We start from the raw sequence: 24,244 nt of genomic DNA on the forward strand, positions 1-24,244 counted from the left end.
GGCAGTAAACAGCAACAGGCTTGCTGAAAAACACACCCGGAGGCTCCCCTCTCAGACCATGGGTTTGCGCACCATCAAAATTATATCATAATGATTCTTTAGTAATTAGTGGGAATAAGTTCACTGAGCTACACCAAACACGTTTAACCATTCTTTGGTGTTTGAGAAGGAGTGTAGGCTCTTTCCAGACCTCCAGGGTCACCTCTGTGAACACCCCTGCTCGTTCTAGCAGCAGAGCTCACCAGGGCCTTGATTCACTGGGCTGCCGCACCTTGAGGACCGCTAAGCTAAGCCTTCACAGGAAACGAATCACAGCTAACCACAACTCCACGGAGTACCGCTACAACTCCACAGAGTACCGCTAAGCCTGCATATTGCATAAGTCTGGTGCTGACCCAGGAAGCCAACCAGAAACCAGAGCAGATGCACAGTAACATGGAGACAAAATGTCTGCAAAGACCATGTGAAATTCACCCACGGAGTAGCATGACCACAATGCAAGAGAACTGGAGAATCTTCTCTTGGAAACTGAAGCCCTTATACATTAGTGAGAGTCAACATCATTCCTATTTCCAGTGGCCCCAAAACAGCCAGCAGCACATTTCATTTTCCCAGAGCCTTATTGTCATCCTTGAGGGGAGAAAGAGGGAGTCTCCTATCCAACCTCTCCTTATTGTCTTCTGAAACGTGGACTGACTTTCCTGGCACAACATCCAAGATTTGGTTTTAATAATAATACTTCTTTAGGCTCCACAGAACTGCCACCAACCAAATTACTGAGATACTTATTTCTATTCTCCTGTGTTTTCTTTTCCATCCTCTCTCATCTAACCCCCCTCATCCTTCATGTTTTTATATCTGGTTTCCCACATTTTCCCCTCACACTACATGAAATATATGTTGTGTTGGGTAAAATGAGCATTTTTTTAAAGAAGTCACTTCTGACCGAAATTAAGCACAAGATAAAAATTAACTCACAGTATAACAAACTTTTTAAGTCTCTGGGAGTCCTTCCTGCTTGTCTACTTGGTGTACAAGTGTCAGGGTTTTTCTAGTTGGCTTTCTTCAATGAACACTTACAGAATTTTCTTTTGACAGCTCCATCAGTCCGTCTGCCAGAGCTTGTGCAATGTCTTGGTTATTCAGAATGCTTGTCATACTCATGGTGTCAAACATAAATTGCCCTGTAAATACAAGGCCGCATGTCCCGTATTTAATTTGTATAAGACATGCAATCAAAAAGGAAACAACTCAGTCCTCACAGTTGCTCTTTAGTGGACAAACAAAAGTGCAAAGAACAGAAGAGAACAAAGAACAGAAATTTTGTATTTCAAATCCATAGGAAACAATAAATATGTGTGTGTGTGTGTGTGTACAATATATATATTCATATGTAGACATCTTTAAAAATTTTTTTTGTATTTTGAACAACTTACTTTTATTTGAAAACAAGTTTTTTTTTCATTGACTTATCACTGCCTACAAATATAATTGAAAACATACTTCTATAATCCCAGGAGCTCAGGAGGCTGAGGCAGGAGGATTGGAAGTTCAAAGCCAGCCTCAGCAACTTAACAAAGCCCTAAGCAACTTAGAGAAATCCTGTCTCAAAATAAAATATAAAAAGGGCTGGGATGTGGTTCAATGGTTAAGCACCCCTGGGTTTAACTTAAAAAAATAATTCTATCTTTAAAAAGTCTAACTTTCCATTTTTCTGTCTAGTCTTTATATGTGTGAAAGAACCAGGAGAAATAATTCCTTCCTGTGTGTAATTTCAAAGCACTTAAAAACATTGGCTGGACACCTCCCAAAGTACAAGAAATTAAGAGAGAAAGCCCTATATTAATGGGAAGCATTTACGTAGAGATGTAGGACATTTATTGATAGATGAAATACCTGTGTGCACACGTGTTACTGCTCTTGTGTAGACAGTAGCTATGTAAATAGACATTTAATCAGGAGAGGGGAGGGAAGAAAGGCATAGAGCTGTAATGACTTCAGTGACACAGTGCTTCAGTCAGATGGAAAGTGTTGGGAGAAATTTAAAGAGAAGGGTATAATGGGGGGAGGGACAGGTATTTATCCAGATGATGAAAAAGACTTCATTTTAAAGAATGGACTGATCTAGTTGAAGATTCGAAGCAGACTAAGTTGTTCCCCAAGGACGATTGTGATATTTTGATCATAGGAATAGAGTCTGAATGGGAAAATAAGTTCAGAGATGTCCACCAGGTTCCGCAAAGCACCAGGGAGCATCACCAAATTATATAATGTAGATAGAAAGAAAATAGAACTTAAACTTTAGAACAACTTATGTAATAGGTGCAGTAGTGTTAAAGGGGGTTAACTGGGAAATCCGCGCTTAACTTTTAGAGCAAACTGTCTGGTCCAGCTCAGCAAACAGCAGATTTGGTCTAGCAAATTGACAGACACAGGAATTAATAAGATGGTACGTTTTAAAAACAGGAACCATGAATGTATTTTTTCTTAGCAGGCATTCATTATATTTGAAATAAAATATGAAAAGGGGGATCACACTTTACCAAAGGTGTTCAAGAGTTAAATTTTGCTTGTACCATTCCTAACAAACTTCATAATGGACCTGCGGCAGAAGCAGCCAGAGTCCTTACCTATCATCCTGCAACTGATGCCCTTCTGCAGCTCCTTGAAGACAGGACTGAACTCTCTCCTCACTGCTTTCAAGGCATCTTCCAGGACGTCCGTGAGGCTGCACCACGCCTGCAGCTTGGCTTCGCTGAAGTAGATGCAAGGGGGAGGCCCATCCTGCTGTGGTCCCAACCAGTCACTAAGAACTGACATTATTTTCTCCTTTTATGATTGCAGAGTTTAGCTCAGATGAAAAGATTCTACTTCTTGTTTAAAGTACAACAAAGCCTCAGTTGTATTTGTACCAGGTTTATATCCTTCCCCATTAGAAGACTAAGATGTCAAGAGTAAAATTAGAAACTCAAAAGGGACATAAACAATCATTTTAAATGTCTATTTGCCATAGACAAGGTTGACATCTTTTACTTGAAATCAAAAATTAAATAGCTGCTGCATTGTGCATTGGGAAGCAGAGCAGTCAGCTTAGGAAGAATGTATTGTTTTATCTACTCATCTTAAAAGTGAAAATACTAGAATAGGGTGGGGGAAGGAAAAACAACAGATTGAGACAAACATCATTTCCCTATGTACATGCATGATTACACAAATGGTATGACACTACTTCGTGTACAACCAGAGAAATAAATTTTACCCCATTTGTGTATAACCAATCAAAATAAATAAATAATTTTTTAAAAATATGAGAATATTCCATTCATCATTTTCCATTTCCCCATCATGCCATTCAAAGCCAACCCTGTATCTTTCTTAAATTAGGCCATACTACTCTCTCTTTCTGTAAATATCTCCAGGTACTGTAGTGGGTGCTTTAAAAAGTTTCTCTCCTTGAAAAGCAAGACTGGAAGATGCAGGGTATGATAAAATTTGCTTTTCTGTCCTTAATGGATAGATAATATTTTGCTTGTGTTGTTTCCCCTGCTTTTATTGATAAATTATTTTATAAGGAGAACGAGAAAAAGAGGGGAAAGGGGGAGGGACCAGAGGAAGCAGAGGCAGAGGAGGAGCAAAAGAAGAAAAATCGTTTCATATTTCAAACCATAGTGCCCACACCCTGCTCTGCCCAGCTAGCTGATTCCTCTCTCCATGGGCTATGTGTGCTGTCACTGGGCGATGTTGTTATAGGAACTAAAGTTAACAAGCGATTTCTGCTTCCAAACTATATTAGGACGATGTGGGTTTTGTTACCTCTGCACGGAGTCTTTTCACTTCCGAGTTTCCCAATCACACCAACTTTCCTAGTCTTGAAAGGCCCTTGGCATTTGGGGATAGAGAAGCAAAGCTCTATAGAGTTTCCCCATCACACCAAGCCCTGTTTATAGAAAGCAAGGGAGTTTTAAAGGGGAACATGACTTGAGTTACTGTAGCTAAGCAATTTGGTTCTCTTGTTGGTCAGCTAATATTACATTTTGATCCAATATTTGAAACTTTAGAATCTAAATGGAAGTTTGCTTTCCAGTGTATTTTCTGTTTCTCTTCTCAGATAACGCCACTGAAATGGAATCTAAATGGGACTCTAATATCTCCTTGTAGCTGCAGTTCGTGTTTCCAAAGAAAACCATGCCGATTATATTTTACCAAGAGAAACTATTCTTTGTACTTGTTGTTTTTCTAGATCAGCAATTATACATCTTGCTTAACTCTTCCTGATGATGATTTCAACCAAGTTTTTGCAAATTATTTCTTGAAGCAAAATATTTGTAATAAATCATCCCCTCTAAACAAAAGACTCAGTGATATGAAATTACATAATTGGGGAAGTGATAGTATTCCTTCAGAGAAGGGATGAAATGCCGGAGTTGATATTAACCATGATTATCAACTGCTCTTGTCTTGTAGTGATCCTCGAGTTGTGTATGTGGTTGGGCATTGTCACCAGCCTTAAGGACTTACTGTGTTGGTAAGAGCCAGTTGCAATTCCAGTGGGGGCAGTAAAGAATGTGCCAGTTAGTTGAGACAGCTGAGAGAGAACTTCTATGCCTGCCTCTGCATAGCCAAAAATACTTGTGTTAGTTTACTCACAGGTTTTACCAGGTACTGTTAAATATCACTTAGAAGCACAAAGGGGTCAGCCAAGAAAAGCCACTAGGAGTTGTCACCTTTAATTCAAATCCCGCCATTGAACGGTCCATTAAAACTTTATGTTTCACCTCTTAACACCAAAACTCAACCCTTTAATTTATGAAGACTTAACAGCAGAGTCGGGGAAGAGGGCATGGAGCTGCACACACTGGTTATTTTCGAATTTGAACTCCTTAGTCCAAAGACAGAGGAAAAGCTACATATATTTTTAAAAATGGTCTGACTCAAAGGAGAGTTCTCATGGTAAGAGGACAGACATAATTAAAATACAATTCAAAACAGGGGCCAGAATTTAGTGTGGCATTAATTTCACCCTTTCCTCAATGACACAGCATATAGATTGAATTATTGAATTTAGTGTATAGATTGAATTATTTGGAATAAAACAATATAATGAGTAATGTATTTTAGTCCTTTGTGACCCAAGAGTAAATTACTACTTCAAACTGCTTCAGTTACTGCTTGGAACAAGATGGGAGAGGTGGAAAAGTTTGGCTGCCTCTGACTTACTGGTGCCTAACGTTTTCATTGACTCTGAGTTCAAGTACAGAGTCCAACACGGACCTCCAGCAAGGAGTCAACTGACTTCAACAAATAAGCAAATGAAATTACTGTTGGGAGAACAATCTTTACAAGGAATGGTGCTGGAAAAATTAGATATCCATGTTTAAAAAAATTGAACCTCAATCTTTACCTCATATTCTACTAAAAAATAAATCAAACGGGTCACACACCTGTCAAATTTAAAGCTATAAATCAAGTCCTATGAAGCATAGGATAAAATCTTTATGACCTATGGTTAATATGATACCAAAAGCATGATTTATAAAAATAAAAATAACAAATTTGATTTCATCAAAATTAAGAACTTTTGCTCCCCCAAAAGAAACTATTCAGAAAAGGAAACTATTAATCACAGAGAGAAGAAAACAACCAACCTGTTTTTAGAATATGCAAAATATTTGAACAGAGACTTCACCAAGGTAAGTGAATGGTAAATAAGTACATGAAAAGATTCTCAGCCTTAGTCATTAGGAAACTACAAATAAAAAATACAATGAGATAGGTCAGGCACAATGGTGCATGCCTGTAATCCCAGTGACTCAGGAGGATGAATCAGGAGGATTGGAATTTTGAGGCCAGTCTCAGCAATTTAATGAGGACCTATACCATTTAGCAAGACCCTGTCTCAAAATTAAAAATAAAAATGGCTGGAGATGTACTCAGTGGTAAAGCTCCCCTGAGTTCAATCCCCAGCACCCCTCCCCTCAAATGCAGTAAGATACTACTACACATTTACTTGAATGGCTAAAATTAAGACAGCTGACCAGATCAAGTATTGGAGTGTTGGGCAACTGGAGTTCTCATATACTTCTACTGAAAATGTTAAATGGCACAACCACTTTGGAAAACAGTTTAGCTGGTTTTTCCTCTTTTAAAGTTAAGCACACACTTATCATGTGACCCAGTCATTCCACTATTAGATATTCTCTTGGATATTTATCCAAGAGAAACGAAAGCATATGTTCACAGTAACTTTATTTCTAAAAGTCAGAAACTGGAAAGATCTCAAATTTCTAACAACAGATGAATGAATATGTCTATCTGTTGATAGATTATGGAGTTACCCATGTCTATGATTATGGTAGATCTATGCAAAATAACAATTCCTAGAAGTAAAAATGAGCCATTGATTGCATTAAGTGGATGAATCTAAAATAATTATTGGAACAAAAAAATACATACCGTATGATTCCATTTATAGAAAATTCTAAGAGATGCAAGTTAATATTTAGTGAAAGAAAGTATATCAGTAGTGGCCTCAGGTTGGGGTGGGGAGAAGCAGGAAAGAAACAGTAAAGTGATATGAGGAAATTTGGGGTGATGAACACGTTCATCTCCTTGACTTCCATGATTTCACAGGGCATGTATTCATGTGTCAAAATCCATCCAACTGCGCACTTTAAATATATGTGATTTATTGTATATCCACTACACTTCTATGAAACTGTATAAAAACCAGGCATGGTTGTGTACACCTGTAATCCTACCTATTTGGGAGGCTGAGGCAAAAAGGGGGAAGCAAGTGTGAGACCAGCCTGGGCAACTTAGCAAGATCCGGTCTCAAAATAAAAATTTAAAAATAAATAAATAAAGAGCTGGGGACGTAGCTCAGTGGTAGACCACTTGCCTAGCATGCATGAGGCCCTAGGTCCAATCCTCAGTATTGAAAAAAAAAAAAAGGATAAAAATTTTAAGTGACGCCAAAAAATTAAAGAGACGAATCTTGGCTTTTTGATTTATGCAGTAAGTGAGTGAATGATGATAGTGTTACTGAGGACTCCTGGGGAAGGGACAGATTGGATGCTGGGGAGGCCATTAAAAGTTAGCTTTAGGTGTGTTAATGTTGACATGTCCGTTACACATGCAACTAAACATCCACCTGAAGATATCAAGAGGCAGTTAAATACAAGAAACTACAACTCAGAGATTTTAGAGCTAGAGACAGAGATTTGAGGGTCCTCAACTGATAGACTGAATTTAAACCATAGAAATAGACGAAACTGCCTAGGGGAAGAAAGCACATGGAAAAGGAGAGAGCCCCAGTCAACCTCTGGGGCATATTTAAAGGTCTTGCCAAGACAGAGAAGCCAGCAAAGAAGACCTAGAAGAGGTCACTGAGATGGAAGGAAAACAAGAAGAACATGGTATGAGGGAAATCAGGAGGGGTGTTTTGAGCAGGCAGGTCCATCTGCATCAAATGCTTCCAAGAAGTCGAAGCAAGGGGAGGAGGAAGAAGGGACCACTGGATATGTGTACATGGAAGTCACATCTAGTCTTCCAAAAAGGGGGCAGTGGGTAAAGAAGAGGCAGCCAGCATAGATCAGTGGGTCCCAAAGTGGGTCTGAGACCACTGCCATCAGCAGCAGCATTTCAGGGGAGCCTGTTAGAAATGAAAATCCTCCAGCCCTAAGACCTGATGGAACCAAAAATTCTAGGGTGGAGCCCTCCAATGTGCATTTTAACAGCCCTCCAGGGGACCCATATGTAGAACAAAGTTTGAGAAGTGCTGGTATAGGCAACCTAAAAAATGATGAGGGAAAGCTTGTCTTTTGGTTAGAGACAGGGAGATGCTACAGATGCTCTTGATTTTACAGGAATCATCTGACAGAGGGAGATTGGAGGCTCTGGGGGAGGCCCGGAGTGCGGGGTTGAAGTCTAGAGAAGGAGAGTGGTGATGGGCATGGAGCGAGTGGCTGATCTTTGGGCAGGGGCCCTTCTTCCACTGCAGAGTACAGAAGAATAAGAATAAAGACAGGGGCTGGGGTGGTGGCTCAGTGGTGGAGCACTCGTCTGGCATGTGTGGGGCACTGGTTTCGATTCTCAGCACCACATAGAAATAAAGGTACATCAACAACTAAAAATATATATATATTAAAAAGAGAATGAAGACAAGGGTGGGGAAGGTGGTGGGAGGAAAATTAGGGAGTTTCCAAATGATTCTGCTTTCTTAGGAAAGCAAGAGGCGAGGTCAAATGCTAGAAGAACAAGGTTATTGAAAGACTGGCTGGAGAGGAGAAGGGATGGAACTGTCATCTCCAATTGTGGGACAATGAATCTGCTGAGGAAGTGTGGTAAGACTGTGTACCCGGGTTGCCATCACACTTGATATTTATGTCATCACAGCAGAGTCTGGTCAGAACAGTACAACTACTTTTTCCAAACATCTTCAGCTGCTTCAGTGCCAGTGGGCGTAGCACATGCCCATGGTTTATTCTAACCAAGATTGGGATTTGCCCGGAGAAAGAGACAAGGAAGTTCCAGTTCCTTGCCAGGGAGTGATGAAATGTGGGACCATTATATCCCAGTTTCTCAAGGAAGGAACCAAAGGGGAAGGCGTGCTGATAGAATGAAGAAGCAGGAGCGTGTGAGCTCAAGGTCCTCGGGAGAATTGCTGAGTGGGAATATTTGAGCACATGGTTCAGAAGTGGACTCAGAGACCAATGCTGCCATCAAGAAGCGACACAGCCAATGGGGATGACAAGCTCAAGAGTGATGCCAGATGCCAGATGTGGTGGGGGTGCCTGTGGTCCCAGACACTCAGGAATCTGAGGCAGGAGGATCACTTGATCCCAGGAGTTTCAGACCATCTTGGACAATTTAGGGGGAAAAAAGTGATGCTTAAGAAGATAGTAAAGGAGATTCGGGGGCAGATATTTGGGGACATTTAATGGTTCATCCAGGTAGATGTTGTATTTGATGAGAATTATAGGGGTATTGTTAGGGCCCAAAATGGTTGTAAGAAATGTATTTTGGGCGGTGTCATTAAGTTTCACTTGAGATGATATTTATTTTGATAAATCTTCTCTTCGTTCCCCACCTTACCATATCCTTTCTTTTTCTTTTGCTCCATTTGAAAATTTTGCTCTGTGGGCTGACACTGTAGCTCAGAGGTAGAGAACTTGCTCAGTAGGAGCAAGGCCCTGGGTTTGATCACCAGCACCACATTCATACATTTGCTTTGATACCATTATGAAAGTAATATTGATTTATTCCAGAAAATAGAGGCAAAAAGATATTTTAAAAAGTAAAAAAAAAAGGGCTGGGGAGATGGCTCAGTTGGTAGAGTGCTTACCTTGCAAGCATAAGGCCCTAGGTTCGATCCCCAGCACCCCCCCCCAAAAAAAAAAAAAATGAAGACTCAGCTATCATTCTATTTGACTCATGTTAGCATCGTGTACACATCCTTCCAGACCCTTTCCTATCCATACACCACCACCACCACCCCGTCCACTTCACATGTACAAATGTCTCAAACGGGGATCAAACCATCCATGCCCTTTACAACCTCATCTTTTAAAAGTGATTTCTAAATTAGGGAATTTGTAAAACACATCAAGAAATGGTTGCTGCTTGCCAATATTTTGGTACCTTTTTGGCACATTTCCTCCTAGATTTTTATATATATATTTTCTATATGGTTTACATTTGTGTGTGTGTGTGTGTGTGTGTGTGTGTGTGTGTGTGTAATAGCTTTATAGAGGTAGTTATTTATAAATTTTGTACATTATTTTATAATTTTTTGTGGAGGGGTGGTTTTGGTACCAGGGATTGAATCCAGTCTAGTCCTTTTTATTTTTTATTTTGAGACAGGGTCTCACCAAATTGCTTAATGCCTCATTAAGTTGTTGGGGCTGGTCTTAATCTCGTGGTCCTCCTGCCTCAGCCTCCCGAGCTGCTGGGATCACAGGCATGCACCACCATACCCAACTCTTTCTTTCATTTTTAATCCCTATCCATCTTTTTTGTTTTTTCCTTCCCTTTGCATGTATTGAAAAATCCTGTGAAATTTGAGGATTAAGAAGAGCTTCCAGCTGGACATGGTGGTACACACCTGTAATCCCAGCAGTTTGGGAGGCTGAGGCAGGAGGATCATGAGTTCAAAGCCAGCCTCAGCAACTTAAAGCATTCTAAGAAATTTTAATTTCACACTCCCTCTCCCCTCCTCTGCTTGGTAAATTCCAGACAGGTGGGCTACCTCACGATCACCAACCATGCTGTAGTTTTATAAAACACTTCACCGTTTTTAAAATTATCTACTTATTTTTTATTTTTATTATTTCATTATTTATGTTATTTTGATATTCACAAGTTCTTATGGTCAGGTAAGTTACTAACTCCTAATTTTTGTGTGAGGAAACAGAGGTCCACAAACTTGCCTATGGCCACACAGCTAACAAACAGCACGAGCAGATTTAAGTCGAGAACCTTGGTCACCAAGTTCATACTCATTCAAGGTTCCAAACACTGTAGGGGGCAGTTTTCCTCAGACTATTGATTATCGTTCCCCTGCTGTCCAGGTACCTCCCTCCATATTATGAACGCTTTTTTTTTTTCCAGAATAAATAGAAATAATGCTTCTGGGTCTTATCACTAGTGACTTTATTTCTGCAGAGACAGGTTATTCTGATCACTATCCCCAACTCCTTCTTCCCTGGATGTAAGACATATAAAGAAAGAAATAAGAGTGTGTGAATCGTTTGATCTGAGATCACTTCCCAAATTCGCAGAGGGACATCATATAGTCCATGTGACTGCTGTCTTTCTAGGGTATGTCAAAAGCTCACCTGATGCTCCAAGTGGCACGAAGAAGTCCACATGTCCCCCTTCTTCTTTGGTGGCCAAAAAGCTTCCTAATTTCTCCCAGAAGTCTCTCACTTCAGGCTTCAGTAAATTTTTAATACCAATTTTATACCCTGAGAGGGAAAAATCAAAATGTCACATTAGTTTGTAAAATTATGAACAGAAACTTTTGGCAGTATGCAAACACAGATTCAAAAAGCCAACATTTGCCAGTAAGACCAAGCTCTCCAGGCTTCATGAAGCGCCATGTTCAGGTCGCTAGGCTGTCACTGGACAGCAGCATGGCACAGTGTCCTTCACGCTCTGGAATAATTGGACACTGTGTGCTTCGGCTTAGGGCATTGCATTTCTGCCTCCACCATGCAGCAGTGTGAGTCACCAGGCTCATGCAGAGTTCATGGTGAATGGCCAGTCAAGTCCTGGTTCCAAAGTCAAAATGCCTCCCACAGTTGTCAATCAAAACATAAGTAGATCAGAGCAGATGTAAGGTTCCCAGAGTTGGCAAACATTAACTGCCACTCTCTGTTGCTTCCACTTCCTGGGATGTGACTCAGGGGCTCACTCTGCCATTTTGTGAACTCCCTGCCAGATCTTTGATCATCTTGTTCCTTTCTCCCTCATACCACAAGGATGGAAGATTTGATGACAGTAAATCCTACTTTAGGTAAGGCAGGGGAGGATGGGAGTTATATAAGGTAAAATAGAAACTAGGAGTTTAATTCTAGAATTCATCATTTCTTTCCCCCCGAAAAAGGGTAATCAGTTGCCCAGCATGGTGGCTATGCTTATAAATCCTGTGACTTGAGAGGTTGAGGCAGGATTATCTCAAGTTTGAGGTCAGTCCCAGCAACTTAGTGAGACACTGTCTCAAAATAAAAAATAAAAAGGGCTAGGTATGTATCTAAGTGATAGAACACCCCTGGGTTCAATCCTAAGTAACACACACACACACACACACACACACACACATATATATATATATGTGTGTGTGTGTGTGTGTGTGTGTATATATTCTGTATCTATATATATAAATAAATAGATATGGATAGATATATGTAGATAGATAGAGATACCAATGGCCAACAGCACTCATCACTCATCATCAGAGAAATGCCAGTCAAAATGCCAGTCAAAACCAATGAGAATGGGTATTATTAAAAAAAGAAAGAAAGAAAGAAAGAAAGAAAAGAACAAGTTAAGGATTAGAGAAACTGAAACACTTGTCATGTTGACAAAACAGCTATGGGAAAACTATATGGAAATTTCTCAAGAAGTTAAAAATAGAACTACCGGCCAGCTGAGTTGACACATGCCTGTAATATCAATGACTCAGGAGGATGAAGTAGAAGGATCACTAGTTCAAGGCCAGCCTCAGCAATTTAGCAAGACCGTGTCTCAAAAACTGAAAAGGGTTGGGGAGGTAGCTTGGTGGTAAAGTGCCCTTGAGTTTATTTCCTAATACCAAAACAAAAATAGAACTACCAAGGGAGACCCAGCAATCACATTTGTTTGGATACAAATCCAAAGTAATTAAAAGCAAGAACTCAAAGAGGTATTCACAGCGGCGGCATTCACAGCAGCCAAGGTGTAGAAGTAACTCAAATGGAAGGAAAAACTGATAGGCAAAATGTGGCTTATACATACAATGAGATATTACTCACCTTCAAAAGAAGGAAATCCTGCCACATGCTACACCATGGGTTGAATCTTGAGCACATTATGCTAAGTGAAATACATCCATCACAAAAAGACAGACAAATGAGATTCCACTTGTATGAAGAATCTAAAGTGCAGTAGAATGACTTTTGCCAGGGATTACGAGGAAGGGGACAGGATTGGTCATAATTGAGGTTGTGGTTGAGTAGATACAGAGTTTGAGTTTGGCAACATGGAAAAGTTCTGGACAATTGTTTCACAGCAATGTGAGTATACTTAATACTCCTGAATTAAACATCTAAGAATGATTAAGGTGGTAACTTTTTTATTGTGGTTTTTAATCACAATTTTTAATTATCAAAAAATTGCTTCACTTTCTTCATAAAACTTAAATCAACACTTCTTAACAAACTGAAACTCAAATACTACTCAAAGTTACTTATGCAGACAAACACTGCGTAAGTGCAAAGTTGTTTGGTTGTTCTTCACCCATCCCCAGCCCTACCTTGAAGTAAATTGATTTCTCTGCTGTCTCCGTCACTTAAGATTCCCATACTCTGAGCCCTCCGCCCATGCAGGGCTTTCCCTATGAGGTAGAGCAGGCTGTCCAAGGTCATGCCGCCATGTTCATAGACCACAGAAATGACACCTGCCTTCACGCTCTCCACCACCATCTAGAAAGCAAAATACAACTATAGGACCAGGGTCGACTATTTTAGAATGTTTATTAATAGGAGGATTATAATGGGTATATCATATACTGTGACTGCAAACAAGGATTTTGTTTTTCAGAAATTATGGAAGGAAGAAACTAAGCTTCCTCCTTAATTGATCCCCTTTAAAACTATTGTATTTCTTTTCTAATTATAAGAGGGGAAAATTAAGTAATTGAGTAAACTTGCAACTCCATCACTCAGAGATACATGTTATTAACAATTTAGGTTATTTTATTCCAGTCTTTTTACCTTTGTACACTCCAGGTATAAATATATACATATTTATATATACATACATATATTTACGTATGCTTGATATATATTTAACAATGTATAAATATATATATCTTTATATATTTTTCATATATATTTGTTTTTAATATATATTTAAATATATTTATATATAAAATATATAAATTTACATACATATATAACTTTTAAAAACGATAAAATGGAATCATACAATGGACTACTTAGATTTAAAGTTTTCCTCTTAATTATCAATTTTTTATTTCTTTCTTTATGTGGTGCTGAAGATTGAAACCAGTGCCTCACACATCCTAGGCAAGCACTCTACCACTGAGCCACAACCCTAGCCCTTAATTATGAATTTTTGAATTATCAATATCAGCTAATAAATATTTCCCCCTTGAATAAATGTTAAAACTGCTGTGTTTTTTTAAAGTCAATAACCAAGACAACTTTTCACTGTGATAAAGTTAATTCATGGCACCAGACAGGTTGCAAAGTCTTTTCTAGAATCTCATGTTGCTTTCTTGATTCACTTCAGCTGACTAGAAAACTACCACATGGTTATGTCCACTTTTTTACTTAAAATTCCCAACATTCGTAATCAAATAAGTAACTATGCCACAGTCTTATGTAAAAGAGGACAAAGAGGGAAATGGCCTTGACCACCTTATTTGCACACCCAGTGACATCAATGGTCCTCTGTGCCCAGATGGTGCATCTTTAAGCGTTAGGGGAACCACCTGTGGCCCATGGAGGTCATAGCTCTGATCTTACTCTCCATAGACCTGCCAAGACCTAACCATGATTGGAGCCACTTCCTCCACATCCCAAAGAAGCCATTTCACATCTTCAAAGCAGCAATTTCGTTACAAATAGAAACTTTCTGGAAGACTTTCTAAGTAAGTCAATGAATGTAGCCTGCTGAAAGTGATTCTCATCTCTCTGTGTGTATTAATAAAGACACATCCACATATACAGATGCTCCCCAACTTATGGAGTTACACCCCAACAAACCCACTGTAAGTTGAAAACATCCTAAGTCAAAACTACATTTCCTACATCTACTATCGAGCAAGCCTGTCCAGCAACACAGCACACACGGCAACATGGTATCTGTTGTCACCCCCAATCACATGGCGACTGTGACTCCCTGATGCTGCCCCTAACATTGCAAGGCAGGGTCATGCTATTTATGGCTAGCCCCAGAAAAGATCGAGATTCAAAATTCAAAGACTGGTTTCTACTGCATGTCTCTGACTCTCCTGCCACGGTAAAGTCAAAAGCTCATTAGGTCAAACTATGGTAAACCAGGGACCATCTGAATACAAACGTATACAAAAAAATACATGTGTCTTCTAGTGCTTCCTTCATTTTTTATACTCCTATTAAAGTTAAAATACATAACTTTATTATATATAAAGCAGATTTTAATTTAATGGCACCTTCATTAAGTAGATCAAAGGATAGGATTTCTAACATTCTTCTTTTGAGAGATGGTGGTTATGTAATATTATTAAAGTCTTTGGGAATTCCAGAGAAGTTTTTAAATAGGTCTTACTCATCATACTGTTTTTTGGCTTAAGTGCAACAGATTCAGTTCAATAAGAATATTCCAAACACCTATTAAATGTCAGTTTGGACCTCTACTGCTTTTTCAAAGTAAGTTTGATCTATGGTTACTTTTATTGCTTCCGGTTTTAAAAACTGTTTTAGGTCTGTAAATTTCCACTTCGATCCAGGCAATTTTCCATTTAGGAGATGAATCATTTCATACACATGGGGGCCAAAACAAGGCTACACACCCTCTAGTCTAGATGAAAAATTACCATTCAGGAAAGGGTGGGTCTCGTCAGAGGGACTATACCTCATAGGCAGGAATCCGAGATGATATTAATATGAAGTGCGGCCAGGAAGCATATGTGGAGCTGTCTTCGTTTTTATAAACTCCATGCCAGCTTTTCTGTTTTGATAATAAAGGGTAGGGACGACTTCCAGAACAACTGCTTCTATAAGGAAAAAGGGGAGTCAGTGAAGTTCTGAGTTCCTCCTAACCTGACTTCTGATAAGTAAGCATCAGTGTCCTCTGAGCTCAGCTGCACTGCGTGAGGGTCCTGGTCTCAGGGTCTCAGATTCTCCCTGTGGCTTGGGGGACAGCAGCAGATGGGCTGCTGGCAGAGCAGAGCCACATCTACCCTCCTGGGCCTCTCCTCCCCCATATATGGGATGTTAGGTTTTGGAACATATGTGACTTTTGTTGGGCCCTTAAAATTAATGTAATGATATACTTGGGGGGTTCAAAACAGCATTTTAAAATGAGTAGCCAAGAAATTTTAAATTTCCTTCTGAGACTTAGGGGTCTCTGAGTCATGTCTCTGTTCTCTCCACAGCCACCCCCACCCTGACATTACCCCAGGACAAGAGTTTTAGAGGGTGCAGCCCAGTGGAAGAAAGTTAGGAATGTTGGGATCCAGTCCCTTCTTCTTCTTTTTGCTTCCTAGCTTCCATGAGGCCAACTTCCTCTGTTACTCACTTGCCATGATGTGCTGCACTGTCACAGGCCCAAGGCAGCACAACCAAACAACCATGGACTGAAACCTCTGAAACCATGAGCCAAATAATAAACCTTTCCTCCACTTAAGTTTGTTTATCTCGGTTATTCGTTATAGCAACAGAAAACTGACTGAAATAGACCCCATTTAGATATTTTTACTCCATCAAAAACACTTGTGGGAAAACATTATTTTTGCTCAAAAACTTTATACAGAAAATGTACTACATCCACAATATAACCTCATTTCAGGGTTAAGAACATATCAAATGTAAGGTTTCAGTGTTACACATTTCCCTCTTCAGTCAGCATTTTAAAGACTGCTATTCTTGAAAAAGTAATAATTGTTTCCACAGATATTTAATAGAATATGAACCACATTATTATAGAAGCTCCTTGCATGTTATCTAAATTATTCTAGAATGAATTATTGGTAACATGGGGTGATCTTGAGCCTTCGGTAGATGAAAATTTGCTTACAGTTTGGGCAAACCTTCTATCGATGCCAAAACAAGCTGTTTCTCCAAAGCTTCATGTAATCCCACTCGATCCCTCACTGTCTGGGAGAGATGTGGTTGGCATTTGGATTTTGACAATCTGGAACAACACGTTCCAGTCACCCAAGGGGGTCGAACTTTGAATAACTCCTCTGAAAAACAAACACCAGCAGGCTCGGCTGTTTACTTCAAGCTTCTCCCAGCCAAGTCTACATAGATAAAGGCATCAATAAAGCTGTACCAGGGCAGTATTCCAGACGACAACAATTACAGCCATTTGCACACAGTCTTAGGATTTCTTATGCTCACAGCACTGTGGCTGTGACTTATCAGGCATTTCAGATCAAGAAACAAAGCTCAGAGGACAAGCAATTCTTCTTGTGGAGGGCAGGTAATCCATTTATAGGCTTCCCATCCATTTCTGCCCTTTTTCTTGGCTCCAAGTAATTTCCCATTTGTTATGATCTCCCCAGAGGGTGAGTCAATGAAAAAAAAAATGGGAGAACTCAAATCTGCCTAGTTAGATTAATTAATTAATTTATTTATTAATTAATTTATTTATTTATTTTGGTACAGGATTGAACCCAGGGGTGCTTAACCACTGAGCAACATCCCTAGCCCTTTTTTATATTTTATTTAGAGACAGAACCTGCCTAAGTTGCTTAGGGCCTTGCTAAGTTTCTGAGGCTGGCTTTGAACTCGAGATCCTCCTGCTTCAGCCTCCTGAACACTGGGATTACAGGCATGCACCATGCCTGGCAAATTGCTTACTTTTAAAACCCACTGTGCAGGCCAGAGGACATAGGTGAGACCATGTCTTTGTCCCTACTCTCTTTTTGTTCTTTCTTTCTTCTTTTTTATTTTATTTTATTTTATTTTTTTTACTGTCATTCTTCCTGCTTCATTCCCATTTTTAGCGTCAATCCCAGTTCTTCCATCCTGAAGCTATTCCTTGCCTCTTGACAGTGTGTATTTCTCCTCCTTGTTCTTGGTCTTAAAAACCTGAGAGGAAGCGTGATGGAGGTGCTGATACTTGACTTGGTATATTTCATCTACAGTCTTTTTGTTTCTGTTACCCATTAACTTGAAATACACAAGAAAGGAAAAAGAGCTAGCTCTGAACACACATGAGAGAAGGCCCCACAGCCTGTTCCAGAAAGACAGAGCCGTCCTCCTCTATGGGAATCAGTCTGTCCTTTTGTTTATACAACACATGGGTAAGACACAATGTTTTTAAATGCTACTCACTCTTGTGTAGTGTGATTTTCTCCCAAATTATTTTCCTTAGGCACTTTTCTCTCTGTCTCTCCTGAAGCTCCTCGTCCTCTGCTTTGGGTTCATTCAGTGTCCCATAAATAGCAGCGGCCTCCCTGGGAGTTAGCCAATCTAGGTTGGACACACAAGCAATGTAATGGCGCTTCCAAGCACCATACTCGTTGTCTGTTGGTGTATAGGGCAGAAACCATCCAAACTTAATGCATTTGGGCATCCATAAGCAATCCTTCAAAAAAAATCATAAAAACAAATAAGAGAAAGATGAGCTGTAACATTTTTAAAGAATAATTTTCTATCAGTAATGTTTTCAGGTACCCAGACAATATTTTTTGTTACATTGAGATTTCTGGTATAATTGACTTGACATCTCAGCTTGACCCTGAGAAGTATGAAGCACACCTTACTCCACAGGAAAAATTCTTTGGTGTAAAAAAATATATATGACAGATGAATATGTTATTAGTCATATTTGTGACACTCATCCAGTGTTCCCATAGCATTTGGTTACTCTGACCTTAGAGTCAGACAATTCAATTTCCTGCAAAATTGCAGTAGTTTGTTTCAGACCAATTCCCCCATGAGAACACTTTTGATTGAACCATATGATATTGCAATATGCAACCATTTATGACCTAGGAAAACAGCAAATTCCATGGGATTCAATCTAATCACTCATCTAGACAAAACATTCTTTTTTAAAAACAATTATTTGAAGGCATTATAGAGCTACCAATGCAACCGAGGACTTGTACCACCAAGACCTGAGAGAGAGAGGAAAGCCAGACAGGTAAGCCTGATATTTGTCAGCACTTTTTTACTTAAAGGCATTTTCCAGTTCTGAAGTAAAGCTTAGTAGGCTAATAAACTGAGCAGAAAATTATGGGTGAAAGATTTAGAAACTATAAAGAACTTTAGGGATTCTTACAGGAAAGAAAGGAGATGAAGTAAAACTCAGGGCTCGGTAAAGGGAAGAGCCTGGGTAACCACCCCAGGTCTTCAGGTGAGATTCTTTTCAGGAAGAACAATACTGAATTAAACAAGCTATCACTAGGACAGAAACCAGCTTTGAAAGAGTTTGTTCCCTGATTGGATTTACATGATCTGTTCCCAGTCTAACCATATGCCAGAGGCAAAAGTAAATTCTCTTGGAGGAAAATAACATCATCTAGAGACTCAAATTATCACATCAATGTTTTAGACTCAGTATCTGGTGCCCAAATAAAAATAACCAGAACATGCAAAAAGACAAGAATTGTTTGTTTCTTCTTTAGTTTTTAGTAACCATAGAGAGATCCTCAGGAGAGACAAACACTGTAATTATGAAACTTTGAAAAATAACACCCTGTAATTAATATATCTAAAGATATAAAAGGCCAAATGGAAATTTTTGGCAATAGAAATAAATCGACATTCTAGAACTGAAAAATAATTGAAATTTAAAACTCAGTAATCTCAGTGAATGGGGTTTAAGAGCATATCTGAATCCAGCTAAAGAAATAATTAGCAAACTGAAAGATGGGTCAGAAAAATCTGGATTTAAACACTGAAAGCTAAAAGGATGGAAAATGCATATAAGAAAATATGGAACTTATAAGGCATGGTGAATCAGTTTAACATAAGTATTCAGAATCCCAAGAGCAACAGAGACGTACTAGGGTAGAAGCAATATATGAAGAGTCAACATACAGATGAAAGATAGTAAATTTGAGATTCAAATTTACTCACTGCAAAATGCAAAGCAATATAAATATAGGTACATCAACACATATATATGTATACACCTGGGTACATCAAAACATAATTGCTGAAAATAAAAGACAGAGAAAGAAGTCCAATCATCAGCTAGAGACAAGAGAAAAAAATACCTTTAAAGGAACAACAGTAAAACCAACTTCTCAAGAAAAAAGTTGTGGAAGTCAGAAGACAATGGAACATTCTCAAAGTTCTATAAAAATTAACTGCCACCCTATAGGCATATATGATTACATGACCAGTGTGATTCTATGTCATGCACAACAAGAAGAATGAGAAGTTATACTTCATTTACGCATGATATGTCAAAATGCGTTCTACTGCCATGTATAACTAATTTAGAACAAATTTTTTAAAAATTAACTGCCAATCTAGAATTCAAATTCCTTCAAATATAAAGGAAAATAAATACTTTTCAGACAAACAAAAATCAAGAAAATTTTATCAGCAGCAGCAGACCTATACTAAAAGGAATATAAAAGAAAAATTTTGAAATGATCCCAAAGGGAGCTCCAAGATGTTGGAAATTAGGAAAGCAACAGAAAAAATAAATATGTAGTTATATATAAATAAATATTAATTGTATAAAATAGCAATAAAGTTTTGTGAGATATTAGGACATTATACTTATTATGTAGACACAGACACACATACGCATACACACATAAAGCTTATATATAGAGATGGCTCTCCATGTTATGGTTTGGATCTGGAATGTCCCCCCAGAGTCTGTATTGAAGGCTTGGTTCCCAATACAGCAATGTTCAGAGGTGGAACTCTGGGGAAATAAGTGGATCGTGATGCCTCTAACATCAAGACTGAATTAACCCCCTAAATAGAGTCATAATTTCACGGCATCATTGAGAAAAGGTAAACTATAGTAAGTAGGGCCTAGCTAGAGGAAGCAGGTCATTGGGGATGTGCTTTGAAAGGATGTTTCTTGTCCCCAGCCCCTCCATACCCTCTGTTTCCCAGCTGCCAGCAGCTGATCAGCTTTTCCGCACCACACTCTTCTGCCATGATGCTCTGCCTCAACCTCAGGCCCAAAGCAATGGAGCTGGCCATTGGACTGGAACCTCTGGACCCGTAAGCCAAAATTAACCTGTCCTCATTTAAGTTTTTTCTCAGGTATTTTGTCACTGCAATGAAAAACAACTAATACAGTAGTCCGGGGTATTATATACCATACATAATCTAGAGATGATTTAAGATCATCTCTATGTTTCTGTGGAACTACTACATTACTACATCATTTTATATAAGGGATTTGGGCAACCATGATTAGGTATCTGTGGGGAGAGGGGGACTTACTGGAACCAATCTCCTGTGAATACTAAAGGACAATTGTATGTTTGTTACACACACACACAAATACTTGACAACAAAAGTACAAAACTGAGAAAGGGATCAATGGAATCAAAGGGTTCTAAGTTCCTTGCAATGTCTTGAAGTGGTAAGATAATACAGGATGCATCCTATAATCTCTGTGGTAACTATAAATGAACTGTCCAAAAGTTTGTAATTCGTAATCAAAAAAGTTTAAAATATTAATTTAATCCAAAGGAAGATGTGGAGAGAAAAAACACACAGAATAAATTAAAAAATAAATAGTAAGATGATGGATCTAAATTCAAATATTTCAGAATACATATATATATATATATAAACAAACTAAATACTTCAGTTTAAAATCAGAGGTTGCAGCCTGGGGATGGAGCTCAGCAGTAGTGTGAGGCCTAGCATACGTGAGGCCCTGGGTTCAATCCCCAGCACTGCAAGAAATCAACCAAAAACTGTCAAATCTTAGAAAAAAAGAAAATGCTGCTACCATATTCTCTTCACAACATATACCTTTAGTGTAAGGACCCAGAGAAGTCAAAAGGCAAAAGGCAAAAACAGTATACTGTGCAAACACTACCCTGAATGCCCAAGAGACTTTTGAGGAGCTATGAGCCCAGGGCTCACAATTGGCTCTGCCTGTGGCCCCCTCCATCCAGCTAGTCTCAGGCCAGCTAGTCTCTCAGATAAGGGTCTTGACATGAGCCCACCCTGGACATTTTGTATAATCTAAAGAAATTAAATTATTGACTTGCATCTTAAGTATGTCTGCCATTACATTGTATTAAACCTTTTCACAGAAAAGGAAGACACGAAAAGACCAGAGTCAGAATTTATAGCAGAAGATGTTGGTTTTAAGCAGCTGCTGTGAACTGCTTTTAACTATTAGAGGATCTAGATTTATATTCTTCAGCAGATATCAACCAAAGAGGAATCCACTGAAGATATAGTTGTGTGGCAATTTTCTAGAATTGAGTTATCATGGCTAAAATAACATCGAATAAAAACCAAAGGTTAAATTGCTTTTCCATGGAGCATAATGAACTCCTATAACCATGATTAGAAGTTTTCTCTATAATCGTATTGAATATTTCAAGATTGTTTTAAATTACATGAAGTACTGGAATCATGTATGTAGTTGCAAAACCAATTGCTGCATTTCACTTATCCTTGTTATTTTCTTTCGGGGTGACTCAATTGTGCTTCAGACACCCTCAGCTCGGGAAGACAGCTGCCCTGATTGCCTCATTACATATCACAGCTGCATTTGAGTCCTGTTACTAGGAAGTGACACAAAGTGAACCTGTTCAGTTAAAAACTTCCAGGGCCAGCTGACTTGAGCCGCTGCACACAAGTCTTTTGGGTTCAGAAAGGAGAAGATATACAGAGAAATGGAGCGTGGTAACACTGTAGAGAAGTCCACTCTGGCCACTTGCATCCTTTCTGAAAACCAGTCTTGGACAAACCTAAAAAGAAAGATACAGAAATTTAGTTCAGACTCTAACATCTAAAATTGGCTAAAAATATAGTACAAATACTGGTCATTATTCTTTCTCCCTGTTCTCCCTATAAAAATTAAGGTTTTTTTTTTTTTTTTGTACTGGGGATTGAACTAAGGGGCACTTGACCACTGAGCCACACCCCAGTCCTGTTTTGTTTTTTTATTTAGAGACAGAGTCTCACTGAGTTGCTTAGCACCTTGCCATTGCAGCAGCTGGCTTTGAACTCATGATCTTCCTGTCTCAGCCTCCTGAGCTGCTGGGATTACAGATGTGTGCCACCGCACTGGGCAAAAATTAAGTTTTTGTCAGAGGATAGTTGTGTAGTTCAGTGGAAGAGCGCTTGCCTGGCATGTACAAAGCCCTGGGCTTGGTCCCCGGCACCACAATAAATAAATAAATAATAGTATAAGATTAGATTTACCAGAATACTGTGTCCACTTTCAGTTATCGATTTTAAAGAGAAAGAAGGGTGACAAAAATATCTAAAGTTCACAGGAACAAAAAAGTCTGAAATAAACATACTTGTTTAAACCATAAACCTGATTTTCCCTCTTTTCCCTTACCATCATCCAGGAAGTACTATTAGCTCTATGTCCAAAGTAAAGCTCCCAATCCAACTGCCTCTCTCCCTCATTACTGCTAAAACTATGGTCCAAGGCACCTGTACCTCTCTCCTCACTATGGCAACAGCCTCTGGATTATTTTCCATATGTCCACTCTAGTCTTCCTGGAGCCCATTCTCCACATAGCAGTTCAAGAGCTTCTTTAAAAATGTATATTGGTACGTAGTGTGAAAGGGTGAGGGTATGAAAGATGGTGGAATTAGACATCATTACATCATTACATGTATGATTACATGAATGGTATGAATCTACATCATGCACAACCAGAGAAACCAAGTGATGTACCCCATTTGTGTACAATGAATCAAAATGCAGTCTGTAAAAATTTAAATAAATAAATAATAAAATTTTTAAAAAATGTATATTGGGTAATGTCATTCATTCAAGGAAAACCCTACAATGACTTCTCAACACAATTAGAATCAAAACCTGTGGCTGCATCACACCTGCAACCAACATCAGGAGCAAAGCAAGAATGTCCACTCTGTGTGCTTCAGGGTGGCTCTGCTGACGGCCCCAACCAGCTCAATAAGACAAGAGGAAACAAAAGTAAAACTGTCTCAATCTATGCGCCATATACATAGAATCTACAAAACAACTACGAGAGACAAATAAGAAATTGGCAAAAGGACTAAGTTGCTGATAATTTTTTATTTTTAACATCTACAGGATCTATAGTAAATCTCCTTTCTCATTCCTGGAATTGATAATTTGTGTTCTCTTTTCAAAGTTACTTTTGCTAAAAGTTTATAAGTTGTATTACTTTTTAAAAAAACTAGCTTTTGTTTTTATTAATTTTCCCTATTTGTCCATTGTCTATTTTATTGATGTTCACTTTTTCTCATTTCTTTCCTTCTATTTATTTCAAGCATAATTTTCTATTTTTTTCTACTTCAGTAGGAAATTTAGATCAGTAATTTTAAGCCCTTTCATTCTTTTTTGATATAGTCATCTAAAATGATAAGTTTCCCTCTAAGCTGTGCTTTATCTGCACCAAACACCTTTGGATATGTTGAATTTTCATCGTCATTCAGTTTGAAATATTTTCTAATTTCCCTTGTGATTTCTTCTTTGACCATAGGTTATTTAGAAATGGTGCAAATGCTACAATACCATCATCATGCTTAGAACATTCAACAATAATTCTTTCATGTGACATCTTTTCATAATGAAATATATCAAGTCTGCATCTTGCATTGCATTGTCTGCCATCTAAGTACAAATGGGTTGTAAA

The 24,244-nt window shown here is 38.7% G+C and overlaps 1 protein-coding gene across 8 annotated transcripts in view; it reads right to left on the bottom strand.

Annotated features, from left to right (window-relative positions):
- Ect2l (epithelial cell transforming 2 like) overlaps positions 1–24,244 on the bottom strand; it is a 97,254-nt gene that overhangs the window by 23,146 nt on the left and 49,864 nt on the right. For 7 of the 8 annotated variants that reach the window (XR_007109371.1, XM_047557316.1, XM_047557315.1 and 4 more), the window contains exons 4-12: positions 22,189–22,351; positions 17,769–18,021; positions 16,504–16,672; positions 15,340–15,481; positions 13,013–13,181; positions 10,836–10,964; positions 4,519–4,611; positions 2,631–2,813; positions 1,081–1,184 (exon numbers count right to left, since the gene is read on the bottom strand). Coding sequence is in view for 7 of the 8 variants with exons in the window: in XM_047557316.1 (XP_047413272.1) it covers positions 1,081–1,184; positions 2,631–2,813; positions 4,519–4,611; positions 10,836–10,964; positions 13,013–13,181; positions 15,340–15,481; positions 16,504–16,672; positions 17,769–18,021; positions 22,189–22,351 (1,405 nt within the window). In the remaining variant the exon portion in view is untranslated. The remainder of the gene's footprint in view (positions 1–1,080; positions 1,185–2,630; positions 2,814–4,518; positions 4,612–10,835; positions 10,965–13,012; positions 13,182–15,339; positions 15,482–16,503; positions 16,673–17,768; positions 18,022–22,188; positions 22,352–24,244) is intronic. The other variant, XM_047557314.1, reaches the window with a different exon arrangement.

This window comes from Sciurus carolinensis, chromosome 7 (genome assembly GCF_902686445.1).
Source record: "Sciurus carolinensis chromosome 7, mSciCar1.2, whole genome shotgun sequence".
In the NCBI taxonomy this organism is placed as follows: Eukaryota; Metazoa; Chordata; class Mammalia; order Rodentia; family Sciuridae; genus Sciurus; species Sciurus carolinensis.